This window comes from Acipenser ruthenus, chromosome 27 (assembly GCF_902713425.1).
Source record: "Acipenser ruthenus chromosome 27, fAciRut3.2 maternal haplotype, whole genome shotgun sequence".
Lineage (NCBI taxonomy): Eukaryota > Metazoa > Chordata > Actinopteri > Acipenseriformes > Acipenseridae > Acipenser > Acipenser ruthenus.
This window is the reverse complement of record NC_081215.1, coordinates 19,835,274-19,859,330: the sequence shown is the minus strand read 5'-3', so window position 1 is coordinate 19,859,330 and position 24,057 is coordinate 19,835,274. Positions and strand designations below refer to the sequence as shown.

The 24,057-nt window shown below is 36.3% G+C and overlaps 1 protein-coding gene across 13 annotated transcripts in view; it reads right to left on the bottom strand.

Moving 5' to 3' along the window:
* Positions 1 to 24,057, bottom strand: part of LOC117432189 (transcription factor SOX-6-like) — a 182,245-nt gene that overhangs the window by 88,029 nt on the left and 70,159 nt on the right. For all 13 annotated transcript variants that reach the window (XM_059001812.1, XM_059001818.1, XM_059001813.1 and 10 more), the window contains 2 exons: positions 19,045 to 19,273; positions 13,303 to 13,513 (listed from right to left, as the gene is read on the bottom strand). In XM_059001812.1, the coding sequence (XP_058857795.1) occupies positions 13,303 to 13,513; positions 19,045 to 19,273 (440 nt within the window). The remainder of the gene's footprint in view (positions 1 to 13,302; positions 13,514 to 19,044; positions 19,274 to 24,057) is intronic.

Here is a 24,057-nt window from a genome sequence, read left to right as displayed (position 1 = left end):
GAGCAAAAGTATTGTCAAATGATCAAACATTATAACAAACTGAGCACAAGATGTAGTGTAAGTGACAGTTTATCCAACCATCAATGTGGTGTCTCATGAATATTTTAATCACAGAATAATAACACAAAATAGAAAAAGAAACGGAACACAAAATGTGTTTGTCATTCCAGCAGTAGTTACAGAAACAACAGATATTCAATATGCCAAGTGTTCCTCAAGCCTTCATAATCACAGCCTTATTGAAGTAAGGACAAAAAGGAGTCTAATTGCATTGGAGCAATCTAAATGTAATAGGTTATACACCCAGGCAATACTGCACCATACAACAAAAACAACATTCTCTGTGTACAACAGGACGTCATCTCTCATTTTCAGGCAATTACCTTCTTTCTTGTCAACAGTTTTAATAACCTCCATCATTTCTAAAAGACTTTTGCTTCAGTTAAATAATTTTCAGCTCTTTAATATGCAAATGCGCTTGTTCATATGCATGGGTGAAGTGGTGCAGCTACTTGAAATGTGTCAGTACATTGTAGAGCACCTGCACCTCTGGAAAGCTTGATTTAATTGAAACCTAATACTATTCATTATTCCACTTAGTGAGCAGTTCCTGTTAGTCACCTGTAGGTTCTCCTATAGGAGAGAGTTCAGAAAGTCGACAGGAGCGCCAAACATTGGCTATAAATAGAACGGTTATGTTTAATATTCACCATGGGAAGAACAAACACTCCAAAGTATATAACTATAAGACAAGTCAAACCATGTAAACGGGTGGCTGTTAACTTTACAATCTACCTATGCATGAATCATGGGCAATGGATTCTCTGAACATGCAAAACACCAAGGCCTTTTCATTGACAAGAAAAATAAAGTTGTAGATGCCTTAATTAATGTCTGTCCTAATGGCCTATTCTCGTGTATTACTATCACAGCAGTGGGTCACCAGAGGCTTTGAACTGAAGACCACAGTATCTTGCCTGACCCACAACGTTTGAAGCCCACATCTAAGGAAGATCAGTGGAGCTGCAGTTGAACGCCCATCTACAGCACACTGTTTGGGCTGCTGTAGCTTTAATCCTTCTCAAATGAAACACAAGTAGTTCCAGTCGAAATCTGAATTGTTGAGGGTTCTGCCCACACCATTAGAAAGGTACAAGCTTACCATTTGTTTTCCAGTACCCATCAGCCTATGCCAGCACATTCAAAAGGTGCAGAACAGCTTGTTCCCTTGGGTATTGTTTGTGTTTATTAATTCATTCTTCACCATCAGGACCCTTGCGCTATTTACAACATATATAACATGGAAGTCACGTATAATAACACAGAACTTATTCATTTTTATAGAAGAGTTTATCATAAAACTTTCTGAAAAAATAATCGTCTTCTTCTTCTTCTGAACTCCTGTTTCCCTTGAAAAGTCAGATGAAGCATCATGGGTTTTCTGTGTTGCTTAGTGTATGCCTTTTTCAAATAATAACAATAATATCAAGCCAGTGATTTTCATACAGCCAACACATGTTCAGCGACCAAAAAGAGCATCACTAATTGAAATGGCCCAGCTGAGGATTTTAAAGTCATTTCATATCAGATCTGCCACCTCTTTTCCAGCTTCATCCATCAGATTTGAGGTGTTAATCCATTGAAATAGACCCTGCTATACTAGGAACTTGCATAGCACATGGTCTGGACCATTCTGAACAGGACACGTCCCAGGTGGCTTATCCTGCACATGTTCACAATTTCCAATTTGTGATATAATAATGTAAGCACACAGTCACCATTGTTGAATACCTATTAAAAAGCATTAGCCCCTTAAATACTGCACATTGCACAAAAATCAACAACATGTATTATCTATTGAAATAATTTAAAGTCATAAAATTAAAATCAGACAATTTTCAGTTATAGAAAGATGTGTTTCCATACTTGTTGAATAGCAGTATACTGTATATAGTATACTTCTTTTAAGTATCTTAAAAAAAAGCATATTTTCACATAAACAAGTCAGCAATTTTTTGTTATTATTTCATTTCTGTAAAACACACCCTTTAAAATGTATATAAATTAATTCTAAAGAGCAGATGTTAGAACTCATAAATCATCTGCAGCTTTCAGAATTCATGTATATAAAAGGAACTCAAATGCTTTACACAGGTCTTCAGATTTGAATAGAAGCATCTCTCTCCTGGCCTCTGGCCCTCAATGGCCCTTAAAATCACATAGGAACTACAGCTGGGATGCCTGCACTGTAAATAATCACTTGCCAGTTTTCTCTACCCAGAAAACTGGAGCATTGCCTCAGCAGTGACAGACAGGGAAATTCAAGTTCAGCTACCACTGGGTTTCATGTGATTGAATGAAAGTAACTGCATTGGCCTGTGGATGGTGAAGGTGGTATATTATAAATCTGAAGTCAGCCGACAAAACCTTGCCACTGAAGGCAAGTATTTTAAACTAGGACTGGAAGATTAAATCAAACCGCCTGCCCATTGTCTTTGTGAAATAAAACAAAAACAAAAACAAAAAAACAGGTTAAGATAGAGAGCAATTCACAGGCCCATATTCAGAGCCCCCAAAACTGCAATCTCCTCTAAAGCTGGAGAATGGCAGCTGGCAGAACAGCTGGTGAATAGGATTAATGTCAGAAGAATGAAATAAAACTCAACATATGTCCAAGCCTGAGGTATTGGAACTGAGTGCGCCATTGTGCCCCAATGGATGCCACGTGTACAGCTGGAAAGAGCCACTGTGCCATGCTTCTGTACCCCAGAAGGTCACTTTAAAGGACTAGGACCATTTAATGCTTGGATAGTAAGAGGAATTTTGAAAATTGTATGTCCACTGAGAGGCTTCTTATGCTATTTTTCATTCTTCAGACTGGTAATTAGGGTTTATTCAGAAAAAAAACAGTGTAGAACTGAATAATACACACACACACACTTCTCAAAATCAGAAAAATCTAGATGGATGCGCACACACAAACCACTTGAAAAATGCAGTAATGCAAAACATACATTATGGTATGTTACATTTCTTAAACAAATAAATTAATTAATTAATTTAATTACATTTTTTTTTTTTAATTCACAACATGGAACTTCATAGGAGGCTGATGAGGGCTACAACACTTATGAATTTGAAGATGCACATTAGAAGAGATTTGCGGTCTTAATTTTAATTTCTAATTTTCATTTGATGTCGGTAATCATTAGGGCCCACACACTATAATAAATTATAATAATTTCACACAAGAATTAAATTACTGGGTACCTTGCAAAGGAACAATTTTTGTTGGGTACCCTGTAATCTACCTGTCAGATATAAACTCTATTCCTAATCAACTTTCCACAACATTCACATTTATTCATCTATGTTAAATTAATAGAACTGTGTGGATAATGTAGCTAAAATAGATCATTGCTGCTCAGAATGATTTACTAAATTAATGGGCACCTCAAACTGTACAAGGACAAGAACAGACTAATAAGATTCCAATGAATAGATTAAAATTGCGCTGTGGAGCCAATTGGCTTAGGTTGTCACAGAAACTTTCAAGCAAGACAGCTGTCTGCAGGCTTAAATGTCTATGAAAATCGCAAAGGATTTTACCCACAACTGAAAAAAAAGACAGTATTTGCTTTTACATTTTTAAACCAATTTAAAAAAGAAATAAACCAGTAACTTCAAGGTCTGTGTAATGTCCTTTTCATTCTTTTAAATCAATTTGCATCTCAGATAATGTCAAAATATTTCAAGTGTTAAAACAAGATTTTGCCATGGGACCATTTAGTTCTATAGCTTGTAAATAGATGCTTTTTTATCAGATCTACCAGAAATCTTTATGGCCCTCTGTTTTTCAATGTACAGTATTTAATAATTATTATTATTATTTATTTCTTAGCAGACGCCCTTATCCAGGGTGACTTACAATTGTTACAAGGTATCACATTATTTTTTACATACAATTACCCATTTATACAGTTGGATTTTTACTGGAGCAATCGAGGTGAAGTACCTTGCTCAAGGGTACAGCAGCAGTGTCCCCACCTGGAATTGAACCCACAACCCTCCAGTTAAGAGTCCAGAGCCCTAACCACTACTCCACACTGCTGCCCTAAATAATGTTTAGAATCATTTGTAGCAGCCTCTGTTTTCATCTTTGCCGAAGGTCATGACCTGCATACACTAATCCAGAGCCTAGAGGTCACACTATCAGATGTCTATGTCTGGAAACACTCAATCTCAATTATCAATATAGCAGAACTAACATGTTTATGATTGACAGACAGGCAGTCACCATTAGCCTACAGGAAAAAGAGGTACCCTTATGACAGATTTTTTAATTATTACATTAAATGCTGTAGTTCAAGAAAACTAATACATGTTTTACTTATGAGCTCTACATTCTATGTGATAGTGATACAGGAATGCAGCCTAAAAAACACACACAATCAGAGATTACCGAGGAATGTTTTAGAGACTTGTTTTTGTAACTCAGAATATCAATGACATTTTTCTTTAACAGTTACCCTCAGGGTAGAATTGAATTACCTAAACAGTGTTGGATTTTGATACTGCCGTCCTACAAATAAACTTGTATTTTTATTACAAGTAGTCATTTTTAATAAAGGCTGTTTATATCATTAAAACAGACTGGCTTTTATATATCCTTTTAACAGAAGCAGCCCGAAGAGATCAAAACATGATGGCAAAGTAACAAAAAGAACCTTCAAAGGTCAGGTAAGCCAGTTCCAGGATCTCGCTTCACTGCCCAGCATTGCAGCCCATGAATGAGTTATTGTTCTAAAACTGCAGCCTAACAACAAACACCATGGTTCCTGTTAAACTGAAGCGCAGGCTTTATTACCAATGTGTAGTGCGCAGGAAGGTTAGGGAGCCTATACCTACAGGCTGTATTTAACGAGCAAGGGATTTTAACTGTATCCAGAAGAGTAGCACAGGAAATAATGGGAATTCGTGTACATGTTAGGTAGAAAAAACTCCTAGAGTTACTGGCTTGTATTTATGGCAGTATGTCTGTAGAAGGCACTTGGGTTTTGGCAGCAGGGGTGAGTCCTTTTTGGAAATCACCAGGACAAATTGATAGCTGACTATACTTTCTATTAATTGCAGTATATTTAACATCTTGTCTTGTCTCTTCCCATGCTGTGCTGTGAAATTAATTAATATGAAGCAGGAATTATAACTTTTCATAACATATCATTCGAACTCAATGACACATAATTGATGGCAGAGTTGTCAAGCATATTAACCACCCGACCCTTTTAATCTTAACATTATATAGGGGACACGCGAAAGGATAGATCATGTCCCTGGAATAATTGTAATATTCAGCATTAGATAGAGAAAGCTCCACTGAAGCAATAAAACAAGATTTATTGCATTATTATGACATCCTTATTTCATCCCACTGCAGTTAAAAAAAAAGACAAAAAAATTATGAACTATGAAAGACCAGCTGAGATGGCACAATTCATTTTCAACAGGGACATAGACATACACATTAGTATATAAGATTAGTTTACTGGACTGTTATTAGTGGACTTATCTTTCCTAAGTATTAACAGAGTTAATGAAGATCTACCTAATATCAGCCTCCAGGCATACTAATTCATCAAAACTACTGGACTAAAAAGTTTAATTTTATTCACGGTGAGAGTACAGTTCTTACACTCCATTTTCAAGACTATACTACACCTTAAAAATGCTTAATTTTAGCATAAATGATATAAAGATACAACCAAATCCCAGTTTTAGATCTGCCACTGTCTGGGCCAGACAGAACACCCTGTCTGCATCCAGCCCAGCACTGGCACCATTCCTGAAATCCCAACATCTAACCTTCTTGCAACTGAGATCTCCGTGGAATAAAGTAAAGCAAGTCAACATCTGTTCCGATTCACACCGATTTTAATTTACAAAAAGAGCTTTGCTATTTTCAGAGCAAGGGCTCCATAGCACAAAGACAGATTTAGGACCATTAATGGGGTGGTGTGTTCTTGTGTGTCAGCATTTTTCACTGTACTAACTGGAGACTGAAGGGGTCACAAGAGATAGCAAGTCAATTACAAGTACTGCAGCACCTCCCCACCAAAATTTTAAAACCTTAATACAACAATAAAATAATAATGAGTTATGCAATGATATATATATATATATATATATATATATATATATATATATATATATATATATATATATATATATATATATATATATATATATATATATGCATGTAGATATACTGTATTTTGCAACTGATTATAAATATTGTTAAACAGTCTACAGCTATGGCCAATAGTTTTGCATCAGCTAGAATTTTAGAATTGAGACAAAACATATAGGTACATAATTTAGATAATGTAATCAAACAAACTACAAAATTATATTGCAAAAGTCTAATGGAAGCAATACTAGTAGTACAGTATTTCATGTTAGATTTCAAAATGTCACATTTTAAAATTGTTTAAAAAAAAAAGGTTTTCTGCAAAGATTGATCAGAAATAAATTGATCATTAAATAGAATGCCATTCTAACTCTAATACAAAATAATTATATATATATATAATTATATATATATATAAATAATAGGGCAGCTGGCTCTTTGAGCTATATATATATATATATATATATATATATATATATATATATATATATATATATATATATATATATATATTCATTCCAAGATAAACATTTTACTTGTTGAACCAAAAACAGAAAAAAGAAATATTAAATGAATGCTAATGATTTACCTAACCGAAAAAAAACCTTTGCGATTTTCAGGCAATTCAATATGGATGCTGAACAAGTGACACAATATACCCGTTGTGAACTATTCAAATAGCACGATGACACGGAACAGCTGAGCTGAAGGAAGATGGGCAGTGGAATGTTTTACAGCAATCGTTAGTGTTGACGAGTCCGAATTTGAGACCCAGGAAGGTAATACGGGTATTACAAAGAATGGCATATTGAAGAAACAGCTGCTTGGCTGTAGTTAAATCAATTACAATATATGTCAGAAGTAATTTCTCACCCTTACTTTCTCATTTCTCAAGCCTCTTTCTCAATATAGTGTATTGATATAGTTCATAATACATTTCTGTATATAACTAACTACTACACTTAAAAAAAACACTGATAGAATGATACAATATATTTTTCTAGTCTTCTATTAACACTAGAAATACTGTATTTTAAAATAATAATAATAATAATAATAATAATAATAATAATAATAATAATAATAATAATAATAATAATAATAATAATGTTGCAACATGTTACTGTATTGCCATAACCAGGGATTCTCCAAAACACACTTTCCTAGCAGTGTGGGGTAATATATTAACATCAGTCAGTGAGCACTGGAAACTCGGGTATCTTTTGTAACAGTTCTCATGTCAGACTGGCTAAGTGCCCACAGTGTACAGCAGAAAAATCTATTTAACGTCTGCCACACAGCGCGACATGAGGTTTGATTGGCAGAAAGCAGAGAGTGGCTTTTGATCATGTGTCCTAACAAGCGATTCCAGCTCATGTCTCTTCAGAGGAACAGCTCCCCATTACCTATTCAAACAAAAGTGACAGACCACTGCACTCCTCGCTGGCTCTGGGCTCCTACAGTGGGAGCTACATTGGAGAAACAGAGAGCCGCTGATTAAATATATCACTTTCTTAAGACAAGAAGGTTGTCAGAATCAAAGGTAGGCAGAATACAACCAACATTATTAAATGTAGAGGGGGAAAAAACCAGGAGCTGACTGATGGTCGGACAGTTTGTACTGCCTCAGGGATTCATAAACTGACAAGAAAGAATAAGGAAGAGCTAAGTGTTTGAAGCCGAGTTCAACATTGACAGGTTCACCTCGGCCACCAGCCAAACATTGAAATGGCTACTGGGTCTCAGCCTTCATTGCATATGTATGAAGTCCGGGGCTTATAACATTGATCATTAAAACAAAGATTTCTAATAATGTGGCAGGGTGAGCAACACTTAGAAATAAGATATTTTTCTAAGTGTGTATTTTTAATTTTTTTTTATATTGTACACAGGTACGTTCCTGCACATTGCTTAATTACAGAAAGCTGACACAAATGTAATTATGTGCCAAAAGTATAAATAATAATAATAATAATAATAATAATAATAATAATAATAATAATAATAATAATAATAATAATAAATAATCAGAATCAGTCTCCCATCTCGGCAGAAGGTGTCTCTTTGAGTTCACTGTTGAGGCACACTGGCGATTACACACTGGGGAGTCTGGCACTGTGCTTCATTGTACTGCGCATGCTCTGTGGATAGACACATGCCTTTGATCTTCAGTCCCACCCCCACTCCCCATTCCACCAAACCACCACCACCTTGGATTAGCACAAAACACAATACACATGTTCTACATCTACATACCCAACCACAGCTACTATTACTAACGTGTTATCATATCAATTGACAATACTGACTTCTTGAGAACAGACTTCTTGAACAGTGTTCTTTCCTGATATAAACATGAAACCCTAGATTATGGAAGTGCAAAAACACACATACTTTAATTATTTTTTTTTTTTTTTAAAAACGGCAGCAGAGATTAAATTGGTGAAAAAAAGATGCTGGTTCTGATTTTTTTACGTGCACACGTTTAACAAATGAAAGTCTTGCATGCGAACCGACATTTGAAAGAAGGTATCAAATTTTGTTTGCATTGTTTATGTTTGTGTTGGCAGGTCTGTAGAATATTTCATTCTGGTGGAGGAACCTTATAGGACAGTAAAGAATAACGTTTAAAAATATATATATTTATATTTTGATGTTGGTCGTCATTGTTAAAAGAGTCAGCTAAATGGCGGTGGATCTTAATACATTAAAATAGGGCCCTCTTTGGTCTCCACAAACAATGAAATTAAATAACAGTGGCAATAAGATCCACCATTATTAAGATCAATTGAATTCTGTTTTTTGTAGTTGTGTCAATGATCAACAACTGCTGCAGTTTAGCACACACAGATCAAGAGTGTCAGCAGTGGTAGCTACAGAGGACTAGGCTTAAACTTCCAAAAAAAGAATTCCATGCAAGACCAGAAGAGCTAGGGAGTACAACATTGATATAATACTGCAACATCCCCCTGGAGGATGGGACCTGATCATAACTCATCCTGTCTTCAGGGAAGGAGGTTTGCTTGTGACTAACACTGAGAAATCTATAAGTCCCCACATCAAATCTTTGTTTAATGGCAAAAACTTTGAACCACTGCCATATTTTTTACTGAAACATGTAATGCTGTAATGCAGACTAGCTGGGGTATAAGCATGGATTAGAAGATAACACGCTTTTACCAGCCGCCAGAACAACTCCTGGCTAAATACAAATGCTGACTAACTTGGCAGAGAGAGAGTTTCATTGCTGCCCAAGCTATGAGGAGCAAAATTGACTTATTGAAACATTTTGCTCTCTATGAAATTGTGCACTGAGCCTAAATAGTATAAATATTAAATACATTAAACAGCAAAGATAGGGTTTAGATTAGTCTTGCATTTTGTTTTATCAAATCATGTCTTTTCAACATTTTTCAAGGGTACCTGCTACATACACATCTGTTGTATTCAATGTAAGCACATGTGTAGAATATCATTAAAGTATTATGTGGAGTCAAAGTCACAAGGGAAATGGGTACTTACTTAGATTATTAAGAGTGCCAGGGAAAAAAGAAATATGTCCACTTGAGACTAAATAGAAAAGAAAAAAAAACTACACCTAAAGTCATATTTGTTGCACCGCAATGTATATCGATTATTGCTTTATGCATTATATAAAGTCGGTCTAATTGCATGTGTATCAGAAACACTCACCTTTAATTTTTATTACAGATTATAAAAAGTTTGCTTAATACTGACATTTTTACACTGACAAGTGCTGTCTGGAGAGCCCTCGATAAATAATGCATTTACAGTATACAGTAAATAAACACTGGACACAATCGTTATCCCTTCCTCCAGTCGCTCCTCACTAATAGTGCTTTTACAGCTAAGGTGACTATTCAGCTTAATGCAGTACTCGCTGCGCTGGAAAGCCATTTTCATTCATTACAGCGGTCACAAGCACTTAAAGCACTTTGAGAACCTGTTACAAAACAGCAGGCATGGTAGGAGACGTACAGCTAACTATAGTGGCGGTGCTCAGTTCATGGAGGGAGCAAGCAAAGGTCATTTCAGTTAAGCAAACTTGCAGTCCAGTTCTAATTTTATTAAATTTGATCATAGCAACCTCTGCTTAAAATACATATGTAATTAACAATGTTATGCTCTCCATGTGATCTTGATAAGCCAGGGGAAGTCACAGTAGGCTAGTAGTTAGTGACACAGTCTTAAAACCCATGTCTTTTTTTGTCTAATCGTAATTAAAGACAGTGTAATAGTTTTCTGCTGCCTGGACCAACAGCAGTCAATTAAAAACAAACAAATAAACACATGCTAGAACCAAGCACCTCCGTTATTCAATTTAAGCACCCCACACATCACAGATCAGTTGGACCGGGTAAGATTTGGTAATTGTACAGTATACTGGGTAATGTCTGTCCAAGTCTGTGTAATAAGAGATGTTTTTTTTTTTTTTTTAATACATGCATGGTCTCTGTCAAGTCTTGAATCCAATTTGTTAACACCAATGTCCAAAAAGCTCTAAAGAACAAACCTAAGCTCATACATAAAGATAATGAATGTATTTCTGAAGCATACGAAAAAGCTTTTATGAATGATAGATACATTTCTCCACCTGGCAAGAATTTGCTGCTATTTATACAAGTCCTTTTACAAGATTATTCACCCTTGCCATGTTTATTATGAAATAAGGTTTAGAAGTCGGTGTCTTCTGACAGCAACCTTCAAAGCACATCGCTAATTATGGCATACAAATTATGATTTATACTGTAATAAGATGGCTCAGACTCTGTCTGTAAGGGATGCAGGAAAATCATTTTGAAAAGAATCTTAAGAATCTAAATAATAAATTAAATGGTATTTGAACAGCAGCACAGCGGCACAGCAGGTACCAGATTTAAATATTGGCAGTGAACCAGAGAAAAAACAGAACCTGGCACTGCAGTAGTCTGCTTTGTGAAATGCTTGAGTAAGATGTAGTCTTGAATATACACGCTTTGATAGCTCCCAGGTGTACAGGTGTAAAACTAAAGACCCCAGGAGGTGGGGGAGGGGGCTCAATATACCATGCCAAAGCTCTGAAGATCAGAGATACCTGCTGTACCTCGAGGTACACTGCTCAAGGTTATACCCCTATGGCCAGGTTTACTGAATGATTGGGGCCAAACCACGGCTGGAGTTGGTTTCAAATGCCTGTTGGACAGAGCTTGCGCCAGATCTTGACTTGACCTTGGAGGTTAATCCTAGAATGCAAAGGGATGTGCCCTAATACAGGGATTAAAACTCCCAACCAATGTCATGCAAACACATCCTTATGGGTCAAAGAGATTTTGAAAAAGAAATAAGGGAGACAGTAAACTCAGAAATAAAAAAGCTTGCTTCAGTGTGACTGAAATCAAGATATTATGGACTTACTGAATCAGTGCAGAAATTCTTAACGTTGGACGGTTTGTGGCCAGTATACAGAACTTTATCAATCTGTTATCTATTTTTATAATGTATTTCGAAACTAATTTCTTTCAACAAGAGCGTTTATTTTGGTACTGTGACGCAGCAGGCATGAGACCGGCTGAAGCTCTATTATTAACGAGAGATTAAAACAGCTGTACAACTACACTGAAGCACCCACTCTTCTTTCTGCAAACATACGGTCCTGGATTACAAGCAGCACTTGACCATTTAAATAACTGCAACAACAGGCGATACCATCTGGGCCTTATTACCATAACACCCTCCCATTGCAACAACGATTCCCAAGCAGCATACTTTAAATTTGTAGTTTTAAAAATGGAACCTTTTCAAGGGATGGACGTTTCCTTGCGATTAACTCCTGGAACATCAGAAATGTTATTTTAAAAAGCCCCAAAATGTTGACCAAAAACATGAACTGTAGTGTATAAAGATATATTAGAAAACAAGTAAACAAGAATTCACATTACAGAAAGACAAGTTGGAATGGGAGCTAAGATAAACTGAAAGACACACCATTAGCAAAACTAAAGTTCCAGAAAACACAAAACACCAAATGAAATATATATATTTTTTAATATATGTATTAAAACTTAATTAAAGTAAAGTATAATTTATTCCACTGATGAGTTGCTAAAGTTAATAGTTCCCTAGACAATCAATACTGCTAGGAGCTCCCTCAGGAACACTGCGTTCGATTGTATATGTTACACTTAAAGCACTAATTAAGTATAAAGTAAATGTTTCAGCTGTTGTTTTTTATGTTTGTTTTTTTGCTAATAGACACAAGGCTGCACTCTCTAAGCAGTGCAAGAGCAGAAAGCCTTAGGGAAATGTAAAATTGGTGCCTACTCTTCTTGGCACGCGCAAGACTAGGCACTGATTTCAGTTAACAGGTTACACATTTACACATAAAGTTTACCCGATGGCTATTAATGAGGTTGCAATATACACATACACACACACACACACACACACATACTGTCACTGATTATTATTTTTTGGTTATGTCTGTATAGATTTTAATTTTGATAATAGGCTATTTTTATAACGTGACAAAGTTATTTTTCAAGGGTAGTTTTATTGACATGATAACTATACAACTTATAACTAACAGCTTACTACAATGGACTTATCTTTTATGTTTCCAAGGTAAAAAATTAAAATAAGGCATCAAAAAAAAAAAAAAAATTATGAATAAGGAAATGTTTGAGGGTCTTTGCTTTGTAATTACACAAATCACAGAATTTTTGTTTTCAAAGTAAGCGAGATACCTGTTTAAGACTGTTAATGGATTTACAACTGCAGTTTCCATAGTAACCCACAGATTTTTTTTTTGTTGTTGTCACTGCACTTACCCACTTATCTGATCTTTCATATCTTACACATTTTTTCTGGCATAATAAAATGGAAAAAATAAATAAAATAAAATAAAATAAAATATCACTGAAGCTGAGGAAGTCCATTTCACTGGTTCCCTGTTCCAGCCATGCATGTACATAGCATTTGATTTTTATAGTTTACTGGCTACAAGAGCTATTGGAAACCAGCAGGTTCCAAGAGCTTCTGAATCAACATGTACTGTATTGTACCCGCGTATATTGCAAAAGTACAGAAACCAAGAAAAAAGTCAATAAGCAACATACCATCCTGCTCAGTCTTCGTCATCTCCTCCAGCTTCTTCTGTTTCAGTGTATCCACCACGTCAGCGAGGCTTCCTTTGCGGCGTTCTGGCGTCCCGAAGGCCGAGCCTGTCAAGAGTTCTCCACGCTCACGTCCCCCTTCCTCTGGCTTGTGTGGTGAGGTAGAGTTATTTCGGAAGGAGTAGAGGGAACATGCTTTATTGCTGTCAGATTCCTGCAAGGAAGAGTACAAAAAAAAAGATAAAATCAGAGTGAGTCTGAGCCAATTAAATGAGCCAATCTTTTTCTGGCTTTGAGATATTCAGTGTGCTCCAATAGAGATGTAATATCAGAGACTGGCTGACATACTTTGGAAAGTTTTGTAAATGAAACATCTGACAATATAAGGGTTAAGTTCACAGACTGTTTACAGACAAACAAAACTTTGGTACTGTGCTATTAACCACTTCAGGACTTGTCCAGGCTTACAGATGAAGTCCCTTATAAATTACTTATTTTAAATTAAAAAATGCATTGATTTTTATCCTGAATCTGAAGCAACCACTGTTACTTGCATCTCTCACTACTGTAAGAGAAAACTGGATCATGACAGTACGTAACTGCAGTACATACATGTGGATAACAAAAATATTTTTTAAGACTAATAAAGTAAGATTTGCTAAATTGTGGCCATAAATACAGTATAAAAATTCACATGAAAGAAAAGATCCCCAGTTTTTTGTTTTTTTTTGTTCACTAATGTCAGCATTTTGCTAGTTTCAGCTGAGAAGCAGCTTAGTAGCAATGGGAGCGCTTAAACAAATTCACGCAACAGAACAGGCAAATACTGTACTACACATACTTCGGAATCAGTGTCTATGAATAATCCTCAGGCCAAATAATGATGTTCTGAATATTTACTGCTCCTTGTAAAACTACACTTATATCAAATTATATACAGACTAATCCTGCAAGCGATATCATTTATCAGTAATACTGCAGGTGATTAACTTTATTATGGCTTTTATCTGATATCAGATAAGACTGTCAAATCATTCCCAGGAACCAAACAATGATACTGCCCCACTCCCATATTACTGCTGCCTAATTAAAAAAGGGCTTATTTATGGAGATTTCACCATACACCAGCAAATCACTCACAGATAAACTGCTTATAAGCCGTCTATTGAGTTTTGTTTGTGTCCTTTCGGAAGCGACTCCCTTTAATCAATAATTCATCTGCAAATAATCACATTCTAAAACATGAGGAATAAAGTAATGCATGACTTAACAGGGCGACGTCTCACAAGTCTGTTTTAAATGTTAACTAGAGAGAGTGCCCTTTTTTCCTAAAACTCATTTCAGACTACGTTCAGAATTACATACTTGTGAAGATTTTAGATGAAGACTATCATCAAATCATGTCATTATAAAATGCGGAATAATGAATTGTGTGTCTGTGAGCTGTGACTACATGCTTAAAACATTAAAAAGGACATTTTATACTGAAAATATGAGTGTGTATTAACTAAAAGCAAACTGGTTAATAGAGCTTATCTAATGAATAAGTTAAATATCTGTAAAATAAAAAGGACATCTGTAGCTTTATTAAATAGATTATTACATGATAGTCATATTACTGGATAGTTGTACATCCCACTCTACAGCTTGCTTCTAAGTTGCAGCACTTGCATGTCAACATATGGCCTGCCTGCCTGCCTCTGTGTATTTTTCATCTGTCTATACATCAATCTATCTGCCTCATTGGCAGGATATCAAATATGCCAAACGTGACTTCAGACTTCTAGTTTATTGGCAATTACAAAGATTTTTCATGTTCCATATGCCATAGCTTCCTTGATCAAACTTAACTTTTTGGAAGGAGCACTCCACAGCAGGAAACATAATTGACAGGAGTCAAGAGTCAAAAATAAAATATTAAGATCTCTCTTTCTAACAACGTTGACAGGTTCCTGCCTGACTTCATTTCGACCAGCTCCCTGTTAAGACTAGTTTCCCGGGTCCCTTTGGTGGTCGTAATGGAGGGATTCCACTGGGCCAGTAAAAAATCAAGGAACACAACAAGATGGATGTTTAAGTGAGAAGAGGTCTGGCTCAGTAACAGAACAGATAATCAGTATAAAAGACTCCTGTAAGCTCAGAGAATGTCAGCGATACATTGTGAGATTCATGTTACACTCCATACTATACAAATCCCTGCTTTCTAGACCCAGTTAGTATGATCTTGCAACCTGCAAGCCAACATTCTCTGGCTACTCCTCCTGGCCCAATTGTCAGATATTTCAAGTGTAAAATGGGTTTATTAGTCTTAGCCAAAAAAAGTTTTTTTTCTTCTATCATTCTTACATTGAAAAACTGACATAAAAGTGCAAGCACAAAGCTAATCTGTTTTTTAATCCATTGGCAGGAGTTCAGGAAGCAGCCCACATAGCCACATGGCCACAGAGTGGAGCCCATTAATCAGCATGCATACCTATCTCCTCCTTGTATTGCCTTGCTGAGCTTAGTAATTACAATACACATTCTGCCAGAGATCAGCACTTTAAATAATCCTGTTGCAGCAGTGCTTCTTTTAAAGGATTATTATTATTTTTTTTATTTCACAGTTGCACCACCTCTCGCCAAATCTTGGGGGCATCAAAGAATTTTAGAGCAACCATTTTTTGTTTTCCAAATACAGCTTGTGCAAAATGACAAAGAGATTATTTCAATACAGAGCAGTTTTAATAACATTTAAACCATGCAAATAAAAATAAAAATAAAATAAAATCTATAAATGTTAATGAAAAAAAAACATGAAGTAACAGAAAACACTGTATCAGGGCCATAATTGCTGTGATCCAGCAAGTTGATCCTCTTCTTCCAGCTTCATTTCACATATACTTGACTTGCCAATATGTAGAATTATCATTTATCTTATTGCAATACCATGCCAACTGACTTTACTTATTTACAGCTTAGCTCCACTCTCTAATTTGACTGTACAGAAAAAGGCAAATACACTAAATTACACGAGTAGATTGTGCTGATGTACTGATGCAATATGTATCAGTTATCCCCTTCATGGGTCTTGTGGCTTTGATACGTGAGTGATGCAAGTCTGGCAGAAGGCATTCTTTGTTTCAATTTCAAGATTTGTTCATAAGCATTTCAGAAGAAAGACACACTCGAAATAAACCCAACATTGTAACCTCACCGATTCCTTTAACCTATTCATGAAATGGATAATGGCCAGTATATACATGGTAGATAATGTAGAGCTGTAAAACCACATGAAAAAGAACACACTATGGATTTTGTTGTGCTGGACCTTATATTTTAGATGAAGCCCAAAAACTCCACATATTGATCTGAGCTCTGCAGAGACACATCAGATTAAACAAACGTTTTGTTCAGTTAAAACGTCTGTTTGTTTTTGAAGCCTGTGGTTTGCTTCTGGTCAATAGCACTAAGCCCCCTAGGCCTGCGAGTGCTCTACAGCTTTTCTTATCTTCCTGCCATTAAAAGCACAACACGGTGGTGTTTGAGGCAGGCAGATGATGTGTACGGCATATGAACTAAAACACAAAAAAAAGTGTGGAAAGAGTATCGCTCCCGACTGTTTCAGTGGCAGAGCTGTTGACGTGGTGTCAGAATGGCGCACCATCCTGGTTTGTGGAAGTGCAAGTTCTGATGTGCCTGAGCAGTGGAAAGCACTTTCTCTAGCCCATATTTTAGAGAACCAGATGTGATGTTTTTGATAAAATAAAATGTTTTTTCCTCCTGTACAATTTTTCTTTTTTTTTTTTTACTCTTGATATACTGTGAACTTTTTCTGAAAAAGATCTTGCTCATTATATCAAGAGGCTGTTGAAAGAAATATATTCCAGCATGTTTGCGAACATCTTAATAAGGGTTCAGTAACAATTTACATTTTTATAAAATATCCTATTCATTTTTTATTTCTTTGTAATTCAATTAAAACAGCTGTAACAATAAAGCACCTGAACAATCTTCTCCTACTTATCTGCATACATTTACATCTGAGACGCTCAACACTGGAGATGCGAGGCACAAATGGAGAATGCAGAGCGGTGACACATACCCTTCTCTAAGTGCTGTGTTACAAGCAGTATCTCACAATAGCACTAATCAGGTCGAATGTAGGCTAATTATTTTAGGTTTGTAAAGTGTTTCTTCAAAAATATCTAACAAATAAAATGATGACATGTTAAAAAACAGTGTCCTGACAGAGATCTTGATTTACAAATAAATTAAGTATCCAAGCTATGATTCGAAGTTCCAAAACAACACCTTTTACAGTTCTAATCGAACTGAGGCCTCCATTGTATGGAATTGTGCATGATTCCAGTTTTATTTTGTTTTTTTAAATCTATATATTTGACCTGCCTCATTCTACTTTTCCAATGGAAGGCATACACTTTCTGATCAAGTATTGCCTTCAAATGGCAACCAGATACAAAAGCCCTTGCAGCAGATCATCATGGGGTGTTAGATTTATGAAGCATTCCGATCTACAGACAACAAACAATGAATCCCTATTAAAAGGAGTCTTGTCGTCCTTTAATCTGGCTGAAAGCATGTACTTCTGCCAGTAGGGAACACCAGCATAGGGAGCTCAAGGCACAGCAGAGGGGCCAGAACATCGTTAACAAAACAAACAAACAATCTCAAGGACTTTTCTTTTTTTCTTTAAATCATTATTCTTTTTTTTTTTTTTTTTTTAATAAATTTAGTCGTCGCCAATTATTTTACCCCGGTTTTCACCCCAATTTGGCATGCCCAATTATTATCTGTATCCCCGGCTCACCGCTCGCAACCCCCCCGCCGACTCGGGAAACGGAGGCTGGAATGCGCGTCCTCCGAAACGTGCTCCTGCCAAGCCGTCATTTTTCGCACTGCAGATCCACAGCAATGCCACCAGACCTATAGTGCCGGAGGACAACACAGATCTGGCGGCTCCGCTGCAGAGCCACAGGCGCCCTATCGGCCACAGGGGTCGCTAATGCGCGGTGAGCCGTGGATTCCCCTGCCGACCTAAGCCTCCCTACCCGAGCAGCGCTCAGCCAATTGTGCGCCACCCCCTAGGAACTCCCGGTCACGGTCAGCTGTGACATAGCCTGGATTCGAACCTGCGATCTCCAGGCTATAGGGCACATCCTGCACTCCGCGCGGAGCGCCTTTACTGGATGCGCCACTCGGGAGCCCCCTAAATCATTATTCTTTAAATAAATACAATGCAATACGTCTCTCATGCCAGGCATCTCAAGGCACTTTACATGGCATAAACTTCAAAGACATGCCCTGGCAAACCGAAAAGTCTTAAGTCTTGATTTAAAATTTTCAAAGGAGTCTGTGTTGCTGCGGATGACTTTGGGAATGGAATGCCACGATCTGGGAGCATGGTGACTTTTAACTCTTATACCATATCACATCCAAAAGCTGGGCATCAGAAGACCTTGAGGGGCAGCAATGCACATAGCTGCTTTATAAAATAAATGAGTGGCAATATTGTACTTTATTTTAAATGATAGTAAATACAATTTTACCTGTAGTTGTATAAATAAAAGTTGTTAATGTAATTCCAAAACAAGTTGGGGTAGTGGGTAACTTTTCTTGTATTACTGGTACTGTTTAAATGACAGACAGGTTGAATGAGGACCCTGATAAAGACTACATGGTAGAGATGAAATGGTGGTTGTGATGACATCACGTTAGATGTTAAAGGAACCCACAGTATCTTACCATTCGCTGCTGGGCAGAGACCATGTTTTCCCAGTCAGAGTCTGACTGGATGTTGGCGACGACAGTAGGGAGCTCCTCGGTGAGAGGCTTGTTGTGCAGTGGCAGTGTGGCGGCCACGTACTGATCACCGCCCTCCTCCTTGTCCCACGACACCCGCTCCTGGGTCATGGCTTCCTCTCCATCGGCAGAAGTGGCAAATGGAGAGGTGGCTTGCTTGGAAGACATTCTTCTGTAGGAAATCAAGGGTTAAAAACAGTGTTATAGCTTATAAATAACAAATAGACAGGCAGAATAAATAATAAATAATCTCTGCTAGTAACATATTACATGCTTGTTATGTGCCAAGAATGAAAATTAAAGCAAATAATTGGTAAAATACAAAATTGGTAAACCTAATGGAAGATCTCAGAAAAGCAATGCATGCTCAGGAGAAATATAAAAGGCAAATTATACTGATAAAAGTACAGTCGGCACAGCTTTATTGGGACGCCTCGAGAGAAGTAACAATATCCTGAATAAGCGGCTGTCCCAATTAAACGAGACACATTTGAGACTATCTTAAGTCACACTTTTTTGTTTCTAAATGAAAAGAATGAAATCACATCACATTATAATTAAATGCTAAATACATACTTTAAAATACAAGTCAGTTTTTTTATTTCTACATGAAATGAAAAGAATGAAATTCACATCTTATCACAAGGCGAGGCAACTGCGATGTTGACACGCCAACTTTCTTTGCAACAGCATCCTGAGAAACCACAGTTAACTCCACCTCCTTCAAGAGATCAACATGGTTTACGCAATTTACACAAGTCACATTTACGTAATCACGTACTCGCTGTGCTGTGCTACGTGAGCCTGTCTTGCTCTGAAAAGCGATCTCTTTTCATCAGTTTGAAAATACTGTATCCCAATTAAACGAAGTGACGTCCCAATTAAACAACATATATAGCATTGGGCAGAACCGTCTCCCAGAGTTGTATCCCATTTAGGCAGAAATCCTGATTAGTATCCCGATTAAGCAGCGCAGACTGTACTGTGGTATTTTTTATTAAATTTGAATGCAAAATAAGTGAGCCAGGATCAGAACATGTTGCATTCTGAAGTGTTTCTGCAATATTTTTGTTTTCATAGAATATAAAATTAGAGAAACCTTACATAGTACTCTTGTTTAAAAATGGCAAACACAGAGTTTGCATTACACTTAGACGAGACACATTTCCATCTTCATGGATTAGATATGGAACATGAAAAGAGTATCATTTCCCCTAATTGATCTTCAAATTAATTGATTTCATAACATATCTTTTGAAATGCACAAATCAGTTAACATAGGAAACCACATGACTTTTTTTTTTCAAATTATGAAGCAATTAACTTTCTCGTACTATTTCTCCAGGCAAATAAATCCTGATTAAGGAGCTTGGAAATCTGAGCCTGGCTGTTAAAGACAAAATGTACAAATCTGTCACATGCTTTCATGAATATTACAGTGAAGGGAGCACTTGAAATATCAGGTGCAAAGAAAAATAATGACATTCCAATTTAAACATGGTTTTATGAGGCAGCCCGTGTTTCACATAGGATTTAACAGTTAATTCCACTTTTCTCACAATTAATGATGAGGATTTGAGACTGTTTTCTACAGTGAATTAAATTAATGTAGAATCAACTAATCTGATTATGCACTTCATAGTAATAACGCTACTACATGGTTTTCCAAACAATTTTAAAAAAGAAAGAGAAAAACACAGTACTTAACCTCGTTTTAGTTTTACCTTATTTACATTTTTTTTTTATCTTAGGCTGCATTAATGATTTATTTTATAAATGTAAATAAAACACCATTCCTCAGTGGTTTCTAGTGATGCATGTATGAGCTAAAAGACTTTTGTATCATAATATATTTCAAAAGGTTATGTGTTAAAAAAAACACTAAAATTCAAAAGGTGCAAATCACCCTTGACAATGAAAGGACATACAATACTGTAGTAGGCATGGATGTTCTGGGTCAAGGACTGCAGAGCAATAATATCGTACTGGTTCATTCTGTGTAGGCTGTCAACGGGGCACAGGTAGGCGTAGTAATTAAGCTGAGCAAAAGATACTTCAAAGCCCTTGTGTAAGATCTATCTATACATTATCTCGATCTATCTAAAAAAGATGCACTAAGAAAATAACATTGATTGACCAAGATTTTTATGCCAAAATGTAGTTTTATTATCCACTCCACAAAAAAAAAATGTTACAACAAGCAGCTAAGAATGTTTAATTAAGGAGTCAAAGCGATACCTAAGGTCTTTGTTACAAGCAGACAATTCAAATATTGTTTCCCTTAAACTCATAATTCTGATTTAACGTAGAGCTGCTTTTTATTGTCTTTAGTGATGTTTTAACAGGAGTCAATAAATCACCTCTGGTGGAAAACACAAGCAGGGTTAATAAAGGGCTGCAGTATTTAGATCCTTAAAATAGACATCCCTTACTTCCATTATCTTATGTAACTGTTGAAGCAATAGGTTTAAATGCCACGGCACATGCTGATAACATTAATACATTCCAGACAATTACATTGTCAGAAATGTTAGTTTTCTTTTATAATAGGATACTGTCTTTAATACTTCCAAACCTGTCTTTTTTTATTTGATATACTACGCCACTGAAATTACCTTAGTCCTGAACTCATTTAAACAATCTTGCACCTTTAAGTGTGATTTATTCATTAAAGTGACTGATGTATATTGGCTGTGACAAAACTAGAAAAGTTAAATCCCCACAAGAATAATTTATTGCTGTAAAACAGAACAAACGGACGATAAAACCAAATCTTAAAATTACACATTGCAGTGCAGCTGGTTAAATAGAACAGGTCTGTCTCTCACTGCAGGACCGCAAAAAGGTTGGTTTTCTTAAGGAACACAGAGCCCTCAATTTAAATCAGCCAATAAATTGTTTCCTGTAATTACATTAAATAGAAAAGTATCTTTAAATTGGTAGTGTTAATTGAAAATCAAAATTCAGAGCAAAGTTCAGAATTTACAATTGTAGTTGTGTTGCAAAAGATTCGGCCCTGTTTTTTTTATTATTATTATTATTATTATTATTATTAATAATGACTCAATTCCAGTGAGGCTCTAGTGCTCAACAGAGCTGTGATACAGTGCAACTGAAACAAAGCACTTCTTTTGTATTACACAGTAAATCAAGTAGTATTATTTTACCTCTAAAATAGTCAGTCTCTCAGGCACTTTAACTATACTCTCCAGCCATCATTCAAACTGCTGAAGCATGAAAACAATTCACAGCAAGCAAATGGGGCTTATCCCATTCTACTGTAACATGTGTCTACCACAATCTTGTAAGAAAATGCAACAGATCTTCAGTTGGTTCTGTAACAGCATTTGTCAGTTTGAGTTAATAATTTATCACAAGTGCTCCGAGCCTGGATTCATTGTATGCACAACTAAAGAGTACATAATAAAGAGTACATAACTTGGCTTGAATAACTCAGCCCTGGCGTATAGCCCCATAGAGCCGTTGTGAGGAAAAGCCAAGCAGTTTCTGATGTCTGGAATGCCCTCCAATGTGCTCATGGCAGGATGATATAATGATAATGCTGCATGCATGATCTAATACAAATGGATGACATTTTCCATTTATTATAAATCCCACTCGGTGTGCAGACCATCCAACATTAAAGCCTCAGCTTGCAAATATTGACTCTGAGCAACAAAAAAAAAGCGCTTTACAAGATGCAGTAACAACACCTTGTGGGTTACATGTAACTGTATTACTGGCTCTTGCATGGAACAGCTAGTAAAGAAATAACAAGAAAAATATACTTTAAAAAAGCAAATGTACACAAATGTGCATGTAATAGCCACACGATGTACACAATCCCTAAAGTGGTATACATGGCGGCTGCATATTCTAAACATCAGAAACATTAGAGTGATTATACAGCACAGTACCAATGTACCAAATATACTGATTATTCTCACACTCTTACAGTTGATGCTTCCCTAATCACGTTCATATTAATTTGTTTCAAATAACTGCCTTTGTGAATATTAGGCAGTAACTGGGCATATATTGAATTGGCCCATTTGTAATTTCTTACAAGTTCTTTCTTTCACAGTTGACTACACAATAACAACGGTCTGATAAATAACAGTATGAAGTGTGACTCTTACTCAAGTCACAAAAGTTCACATCTTCAAAAAGACTATATTTAGCTGACAATATTGCAGCCACTATATTTAAAAGGGCTTAAGACTTAAGTTCTTTGACCAGAGCTCATATGCCTTGGAATGCTTTGACTCATGAATTGTTTCTCCTGATAATGTTTCATCCCTGCATCAACCTCTGTTTAACTGGTTAGCAGTCAAACCTCAGAGATGGATGCCTTTAAAGTCTTATGACTGAGCCATGTGTCTTTGGATATCCTGTTTCCTCTTGATTGCAACAAGGTCTGACTTTCCGCTCCCTGTCTCACACTGTTGACCTTTTATAGACAATAGCAATAAGTAACCCCACACCACTGGTGTTAGCTGGATAGTCTCACCAGTAACTTCAGGTCAGTTCAGGAAGCAAACATTAGCCCCCTGCTACCCCCTCTGAAGGAATACGAAATAGACAAGCCATTGTTTCCAAACATAATTGCAAAAAGCTGAGTTTGATAAAGGGAGCTTTATCACAAAGCTCTGAATCTCCCCAGGTCTTAAGCAAAACAGCACATGACATGAAACTACAAAAGTGTAGTTAATGCAAAATCAGTCCTAACGTGTTTAATTTTAACCCACACATGTGCAGAATTAAGTACATGTTGTACCTATTAACAGAAGGAAGGTTATTATGTTGTGAGCATATTAAAGTGTTTCCTGCAACATGTTATCAGTATAACAAAGACACAATCTCCAAAAGGCAAATATATATATATATTATTATTATTTTTTCTTTTTCTTTTAACGTAAATGGATTAAACAGATGTTTTAAATATCATATGTCCCT